Here is an 8,466-nt window from a genome sequence, read left to right on the forward strand (position 1 = left end):
CCCCCCCCGCCCGTGTCGTCTTCCCCCTCCTCTCTCTCTGCCTCTTCGATCCTGGCCCCGCGCCGCTTCGTCGACTTCCGCCACTGACCTCTACCCAATCCTCGTCCTTCCCTCTCTCCCTTCTCTCTCCCGCCCCCCTCTCGCCTCTCCTGGCAGTCGTAACGGGAGTGTGTTTCGTGCCCCCTGTACGATGGACTTGTACCTTGAGGGCAGTGACCGCGACGCACCCGACCATCCCCCGCCCTCGCTCAGCACTTCGAGCCCCGATCAGCAACTGCCGAACCCCACCCAGGCAGCCACTTGCTCCATCCAATCGAGCCTCGGTCTCGACACCGGCTTCTCCCAGGTCCCGCCCCTGTCGTCGGATTTGACGGCCCCGCGCACGCCCATCATGTCCGGGCCCGCGCACGCCGGTCCCCCGCTGTCCCCTCTCAGCATGTCGATGCCGCCCCCGCCGTCGGTCCCCCCTCCGGAGGACGACCTGCTGGAAGAGTCGACCTCCATGATGACCCTGGCGGACTACCTGCAAAGCGGGGCCCTCACCTCGCCCGGGGGTCTCGGCGGTGATGAGGAGGACACCACGACCACCGATGATGATGGTGATGCTGCTGCTGCTGCTGTTGATGGCCATCATCGCCATCAGCCTGACGAGCATGGCCGCCGTGGCGCCGGCACCATCGACGATGAGGATGCACATGCACATGCGGCCGCCGACATGGATGAGGACGGGGATGCCGACAGCCTGCTAGCCAGCACCGGCTCCGTGGACAGCGCGTCCTCCATTTCCCTGCCCCCGCCCATTACGCCGGCATCCATCGCCAAGCGGGGCTCCCGTCGGACGAAGCCCACCACGCGCTCCGTGTCGCCGGTTCTCAGCCCGGCCGACCTGCCGCCCCATCCGCGGCTTGCCCCGGCCAATGCCGCCACCCCGGACGAGGGTGGCTACTCCCCCTCCGGCTCGCCGGCCCTGTCGCCCCTGTATCCCGTCTCGTCCGAGGATGAGGCAGCCCCGGGCGTGATGGAGGAGCCTGACCAGCAGCCGGCCGGCCACGCCGCCGCGGAGGGTGTCCCCCTGTCGTTGCCGATTGTCAATGCCTCGGAGGATGCCCACATGGAGGCCGCCGCCGATGGGCATGCCGACGCCCACCGTCCCTCCTCCCCTCCGGGCGATATCACCTACCAGCCCCTGTCGTCGGCCGCCTCGCCGGATGGTGCCATGCCCACCACTGGCGGCACTTCCCCCGAGGCCGAGGCCGAGGCCGAGGCCGAGGGCGGCCTTCCGCAAACGGCCCAGCCGCGCACGCCGCAGCTTGCCCGGCATGAGCGCTTCGCTTCGAGCTCCTCCCTGACCAGTGGCCTGCCAAGCCCGCTGACCCCGGCCGGGGGGACTTCCTCCCGGCCATCGAGCATGATGTTGAATCTGTCGGCAGAGCTGGGCAACGCCATCGCCGCGGTGGCCATTGCCCGAGCCACTGGCGGCGCCTCGCCCCCGCTGTCTACCAATGCCCTGGCGGCCATGACTTCGCCGATGACCAGCTTCCCGGCCCCCGACCCGGCGCTCATCCTTGTGCCCGGTGTCGAGGACGCCGATGGCTCGGCCAAGCAGTCCGACGAGGCCGAGGCCGACAGCGACTCCGATCTGATGCCGGAGGCGGTTCCCCTGGCGGACGTGGCCCCGGCTGCCTCGCTGGCGGCGAGTGGCGACGAGCCGCAGCCCCATGCAGCCAGCCCGTCGCCCCCCGGCGGCAAGTCCACTTTCAGCCCGGAGTTCAAGGCCACCTCCACCGGGTCGCTGAGTGGCGATGTGCCGGCCCGGCCGCGGCCGACTCGCCCGGCGCCGGTTCCCCCGCCGGAGCTGGCCGCCCAGCGGGCCGCCTCGCTCAGCGACCTGTCCACCATCGGGCCCGGCGCCGCTTCGGCCGGTGGTGGTGGTGGTGCCCCGGGCGTCGATCCGGTTGCCACGTCGATGGAGTCCTTCTCGTCGGCCCTCGCGGCGGACCCCATCCTGGGCTCGGTGACGCCGCGCGGTCCGATCCTGGCGCGCGTCACCCAGCCGGACTCCTCGACCGCCGAGTCGCCCCCGCCCTCGGCCTCGGCCTCGGCCGGCTCCAGCGCCGGGTCGACGGTGTCCTCTTCCTCGTCGTTGGCTTCGCCGACCCCGGTGTCCTCCTCGGCCGCGTCCACGGTGTCCCCCTCGGCCTCGACCGAGTCCGAGCGCTCCTCCTCCTGGATGAATCGCCTGCGTGTGCGTCATGTGCTTCTTTGGCTTGCTCCCTCTCTCCCCCCGCCTCTCGCTCTCTCTCGCTCGCTCTCTCTCTCTCTCTCTCTCTCTCTCGCTCTCTCTCGCTCTCTCGCTCTCTCTCGCTCTCTCGCCTCTTCCTTCCCGGTGTCCTTTCAATCGCTCACAAGTCCATCGCCACCCTGCAGGTCTTCAAGCGTGCCTCCTCGTCGGTCGATAACTCGGTCCACTCGGCTGAGGCCCTGTCGCAGACGCCGTCCCCCAGCGGGTCGGCACATTCCGTCGAGTCGCCACAGAGCACGGTCGGCACCGCGGCCCAGCGTGCCTCGCAGTCGAGCGAAAGTGGCTCCCTCTCGCAGTTGAATCTCCTGCGCCGGGCCCAGTCAGTCCGAACCAAGTCCTCAACGGAGCGTGCGCCGGCCGCGCCGCTGCCTTCTGGTGGCCCACTGACGACCAGTGGTGGCCCGGCCGTTCCGCCGCCCGGCGCGCGTCACCCTGTCGAGCGCGCCAACTCCGACAACACCACCCCTGCCATGCTCTCGGATGTGCGTGTCCCCCATGGTAGCCATTGTGGCTTTTCGATTGCCTCCCTTTGCACACAGAAGCGAGGATCCCATGCGCGCTATTTGGATTTCCCTTCTCTCCTTCTCCCTCCCTCTGTCCCCCCCCTCCTCCCCGGCTGGCCCCGGCATCCCGTTCCCGATCTTCTGACAGTTCCTCCTCTTCTTCTTCTCCTTCCCCTTCCCGCCGGCTCGGCCCGGCACACGCATGGGAATCCGCCTACTTTCACCCTCGCACGTGTGTCCAGTCGGCGAACTTCTCCCAGTCCCTCGGTGATGTGTCGTCTGTGACTTCGGCCGGTGGCCTGCAGCAGTCGCCGGGCACCGGCGATGTGGCTCCCCTGAGGCTGGCCACCTCGACGGAGGACATGCAGTCGGCCACCGAGTCGGAGTCCGCCGCCATGCATGCGGCGGCCACTTCCGCTTCGATGCCCAGCACCCCGACGATTGGGCTGTCAGCCGGATCGTCCACCTCGGCGGCTGAGGCGTCGGCTGCGACGGACGCCGCGGCCCCGGCCTCGGCGCCGGTTACCCCGGCGCCAAGTGCGTCGACCGCGAATGCCGGCGGCGCTGCCGCGGGCGCCGCCGCCGCCGCGGACTTCCCCTTCCATGTGATCAGCCAGGGCATTGACGCTCTGGCAGCGGTGCTCATTCAGAAGGTCTTCCCGGACTTGGTGACCGATGAGCAGAAGAAGGAGCACCGGGCATCGCTGGCCTCGATTTGCCACTTCGCCGAGCTCCTGGTGACCGAGTATAATTACATCACCATCTTGTCGAATGTCAGCGAGAAGATTGTCCAGCCGCTGCGCGAGCAGATTGCCACCGCGGCGCAGACCGGCGTCAAGCCGATCCTCTCGTCCTTCGAAATCCGGACCATCTTCGTGCCGACCATCGACCTGCTGAATGTCAATCGGGCCTTCTACAAGGACCTGATGGACCTGCTGCCGGGGTACCATCAGGATGTGGACATTGGCCAGGTGTTCCTGCGGCACTTCACCGATTCGCCGGAGTACGTGCGGTATATCGACACCTACTCCTCGGCCACGGCGGCCCTGCGCAAGGTGTGGGAGTGTCCCAACTTCACGAACTTCGCCACGAGCCAGATGAAGCGCCATGAGTTTGAGGACTTCATGATTTCCCCGATCCAGCGTGTGCCGCGGTATTCGCTGCTGCTGAATGACATCAACAAGCGCACGCCCGAGGGCCCGATCAAGGACCAGCTGCAGGCGGCCATCGCCTGCATGGCCAAGCTGTCGCATGACATCAATGAGGCCAAGCGTCTGGAGGAATCCACCACTCGCATGTTCGACATCCAGAGCACCATCGAGGGCTGTCCGCCGACCATCCTCTCGGCTCAGCGGCGCTTCGTCACCCAGGGCGACTTCTTCCTGGTCGACTCGTCACACACGCCCCTTGGCTCCATTCGCTTTATCTTCTTCTCGGATCTTGTGCTGATTGCCAAGTGCGTGGCTCTCTCTGTGGCACTCTGATGTGCTGCTTTTCTTTTGGCTGGGGTTGTGCATGTCAGAAGACTAACTCTTTCCTTCTCCCTCTTTCCTCTTGTCTATCTGTCTGTCTGTCTGTCTGTCTGTCTGTCTGTCTGTCTGTCTGTTTCTCTCTCTCTCTCTCTCTCTCTCTCTCTCTTCTTTTCTTGCTCTTCCTCCCTCCCTCCCTTCCCCTCCCTCCCTCCTCCCTCCTCCCTCCTCCCACCAAACACAAGTAAAGCAAAGACCAAAAACTACACTAAACCAGAACAAGCGCAAGTACAAGCTTGAGTACCTGGTCCCCCTCCGGAACATCACCTTGACCAATGTCCACAGCACGGCGGTCACCCGTGGCCCGGTCTTCAAAATCTCCTTCCCCTACAATGCCAGCACCAACTGGAGTGAGCTGGCCGCCAACACGACGGCCGCCGAGCCAGTTGCCGCCACCCCGGCGACCACCTCCTCGGAGCCGGTTTCGATGACCGGCAGCGAGTCCGACCTGTCGACCATCGGATCCTCGAGCGGTGGCTCGCCGCCGGCTTCCATCTCGGCTGGCTCGTCGGCCGCCAGCCGTCGTCTGTCGGCGCATCTGCCGTCGCTCTTCGAGCCTCCGACCGAGGGGACCTCCGGAGCCGTCGGCGCCGGCAGCATGGGCAATGTCACCGGGGGGGCCGTTTCTCGGTCCATCTCGCAGCTGAATGCGGCAGCCCAGCTGGCCGCTGGCAGTGGGCCTGGCTCTCCCCCGCCGGCCGGGGCGCAGTCGTATGCCGCGTCGTTGCGTGGGGTGGAGAGCCTGCAGGCGGGCGGGTCCGCCGGCAGTGGTCCTGGCGGCATTTCCGCGAGGAACTCCATTTCCTCCGGCACCGGGTACTCGACCGCGCCGATCCGGCTGCAGAACCGCTCCGAGCGTTCCTTCCTCCGGACCACCACCAGCGAGGATGCCGGTGGCTCGCTCATGCCGAATGCCTCTTCCGACAACATTCCCCTGGAGGAGGCACTGCTGATGTATGAGCAGGAGAATCGCGCCGCCGCCGCGGCCGAGGTGGCCCGGTCACGGTCCATCGCCTCGCAGCGGTCGGTGTCCGACACGGCGTCCCTGTCCTCGGTGTCCTCGTCGTCCTCCTCCTCGTCGTCCTCCTCGTCGTCCGGTGCCTCGGAGGCCGGGGTCACCCATGTGGAGATCGTCCTCCAGGCCCAGAGCTTCGCCTCGTACAAGACCTTCCGCACGGACATTGACCCGCATCTGAAGACCCTGCCTGCTTCGACTTGAGATGCGTCGCAGGCCGGGGGGGGGGGGGGGGGGGGCGAAGAGGGAGCCGCCCTCCCGGCATATCGGGAAGGTGATGTCACAGGCAAGCGCCGCCAGCGCGCCCAAAGGCAGGACGCAGAGGCGCACACCCAGGGACGAGGCGAAGGCGCGCGCGCGCGCGCGCGACATGGAGAGATGGCGAGGAAAAAAGAAAGCCAGATCACCAGCCGGCACGGTGTGGTGAAGGCCTGGTGCTCTCCCGAAGGGGGCCCCAGGACAGGACGTGGCTCATCGCTCGTCCTCCTCCCTCGGATTGCCGGGCTGCTGGTCCCACTTGGCCAGGAGCTCGAGGAGGAGCAGCGAGCAGGTGTGTATGTGTGTTCGTGTGTCCGGGAAGAAGGCACGCGGACACTGGCACAGGCGCGCAGTGGGCCCTGTCCACCGCTGGGACACGGAGTTTTGTCCGCGGTGTGGGTCAGGACCCATGGGCCTTCCTCCTGCGTCCCTCTTCCGGAGTTATCCTTCTTTTTGCTTTCCTCCCCCCCCCCCCCCCTCCCCTGTCTTTCCCCTTGTGCCGCCTCCTCTGCTTCCTCTCCTTTCCCGCTTCTTCTCCTTTTCTCCTTCCTTCTCCTCTCTTCTTCCCCTGCCCTCCCCCCCCCCTCCGTCGTCCTTCCTCCCTCCTCGCTCGCGCCTCTCTGGGTGCCCTGGCCTGACCGCCAGCCTCCGGGAGGCGGCATCTTCCCACACGCGCACCTCATGTGGTATCTTCCCTTCCCTGCGTGTGCGAGAGTCAATACAACACACCCTGTGGATTTCCGTCGACGCATCGCCCAGGCGGGGTGGGGCGGGGGACATCCGTCCCGCGGCATCTCGGGTGTGGCGCAGGGGTACAGATGCGTGTGTATTTCCTTCTTCCGCTCCTGTCGGAGATATGCAGAATGCCCACGGCCAGGCGACGGTCGGGGGGACAATGAGAAAGCCCCGCACCACCGGGCAGAGTGGCACACTCCTGGGCTCTGCCCTCGGCCAAAGTCTAATCTAGGGAGAGGTGTTCTCGGCCGGCGGGCTGTCGGCACTCTTGTGCTGACTGTCGGCCGGGGCCGCCTGGGTGGGCGTCGAATCGCCGGGGGCCGAGTCACCCGATGCCGGGACGGTGGCAGGCAGGGCGGGCGGCGAAAGCATCTTCCGGAAGGAGAATGCCGAGTAGATGCCTGCAGTGAGGGCCGTCGAAGTGAGGAAGTCAGTCACATGGAGGCCAGGGATTCCGCTTGGCAGCCGGCGTCAACACGCACCTGAGGCCTCCCAGTACTTCTCCTGGAAATTGCCCTGTCCATCGAAGAAACGTTCCCGGAGGATGTGCTTCCCCCGGTGCCAGTGAGCCCGCTCGTAGAAGTACTCGTGGAAGTTTCGGAAGAGCACCAGCTCCAGGCCATACTCGAAGGCCAGCGCCTGGAGCACATTGATCGGGATGAGGAACTCCGGCACATTGTCCACGGCATCTTCCAGGAAGTAGACGTAGCGCGAGGCAAAGGGGCCAAAATGCTCCGGGTCGTCGAGGGTGATCGAGAAGATGTCATTGCCAATCTTGGCTGTTCCTTTTTGGCGGGCATTTTTCCTGGACCCCGGAGGCGTGTTAGTCTTGGCCGTCGGGTGTTACCTTGCTTTCGCCCTGCGCTAACGGCCCCACAGCCCATCTCGTCGCACTCGTTGCCCCCCCCCCCCCCCCCCCCCCCTACAACACACACGTGCATGCGCATGTAAACGCATATATGCATCCCCCGCCCCTGCCCCTTCTCATGTGTGGCGAAAGGTGCATGACACATGGCGCGCGCAGTGTGCACTAGCCGATCCATCCACCCGGATGGCGACGCGACCAACCGATCGGCCTTTGCAAAAGGGGAAGGGAAGAAGGACGCACACAATCCAGTCGGCATTGGGGATGGTCCCGACAAAGTAGCCCCCAGGCTTCAGGCGTTGCGAGACGTTCTTCAGCATCTGCCGTGCCTTGGTCTCCGACTCCCAAGCATAGTGCAGGGCAAATTGGCAGTTGACCAGGTCAAAGTAGTGGTTCGGATTGTCGGCCTTCAGGAGCCCGGTGTCGACGAGGTCCACATTGAAGAGATCCACCACATGGAACTCATGCTCGAAGGGGGCCGGCGGGTCGGGGGAGGCCGGGCTGGCCGGGCCGCGCGGCTGCGAGCGCCAGCCCCGGCGGATGCCAGCCCGGCGCCGGGCCTCGTCCACGGCCCCGGCCGCGATGTCCACGCCGAAGAGATACCGGATGGAGGCGGCATGGAATTTGGGGATGTCCCCGCCCTTGCCGCAACACAGATCGAGCACTCGGGCCCCCGGGGCCGGCAGGAACTCCGAGATCAGCAGGCTCTTGATGAAGTTGTTCAGCGAACGCAGGGGCAGGATCTTGCTCTGCTGGCGGTCCTCGAAGCGCTCGGTGGCACGGCGATTGTAATTGGCCTCGACACTCATCATATTCCGCGGCTGAGAGGGGCCGCCATGATGGGCATGGTTGTGGTGATGGCCAGGGTGGTGGTGGCGGTAGTGGGGATGCTGCTGCTGCTGCTGCTGCTGCTGCTGCTGGGAATAGTGCGGGTGAGGGTGCTGAGGGTGGCGCTGGTACGGTTGCGGAGGGTGATGAGGACGGTGGTGGCCATGGGAGTGATGACTATGGGGAGGGCCCGGGCGCGGCTGCTGCTGGAAGTGCTGCGGATGGCCGAAGGGGGGGGGCGCAAAGGCCGGCGCGGCGAGCCCCGGGTGCTGGGGCGGGGCACCGGGTGCCGCACGCGGAGGGCCCTCGCTAAAGCGCGATACCTTGCGCGGAGGCTGCTGTTCCGGGGGCGGCCTGCGGTCGGATCCGCTGTCGGCCATGGCGCAGTGAATGGGGGGAGGAGGGAGAGGGAGAGAGAGAGAGAGGGGGGG

General features: G+C 66.3%; 2 protein-coding genes across 2 annotated transcripts; one reads left to right on the forward strand and one right to left on the reverse strand.

The window, feature by feature from the left end:
* Window positions 1–190: 190 nt before the first annotated feature.
* H696_00887 (hypothetical protein) lies at window positions 191–5,553 on the forward strand (the record flags this gene model as incomplete). The annotated part of the gene is made up of 4 exons (XM_009494774.1): window positions 191–2,245; window positions 2,410–2,784; window positions 3,048–4,265; window positions 4,552–5,553. 4 exons carry the CDS (start codon window positions 191–193, stop codon window positions 5,551–5,553), a joined length of 4,650 nt encoding a protein of 1,549 aa, XP_009493049.1.
* A 15-nt stretch (window positions 5,554–5,568) lies between these two features.
* H696_00888 (hypothetical protein) lies at window positions 5,569–8,415 on the reverse strand (the record flags this gene model as incomplete). Its single annotated transcript, XM_009494775.1, has 3 exons — window positions 5,569–6,743; window positions 6,825–7,147; window positions 7,451–8,415. The coding sequence occupies 3 exons, from the start codon at window positions 8,413–8,415 to the stop codon at window positions 6,571–6,573; spliced, it is 1,461 nt and encodes a 486-aa protein (XP_009493050.1). The 3' UTR covers window positions 5,569–6,570.
* Between the last annotated feature and the right edge of the window lie 51 nt (window positions 8,416–8,466).

The sequence above is a fragment of the Fonticula alba genome (genome assembly GCF_000388065.1).
Source record: "Fonticula alba strain ATCC 38817 unplaced genomic scaffold supercont2.1, whole genome shotgun sequence".
In the NCBI taxonomy this organism is placed as follows: domain Eukaryota; order Rotosphaerida; family Fonticulaceae; genus Fonticula; species Fonticula alba.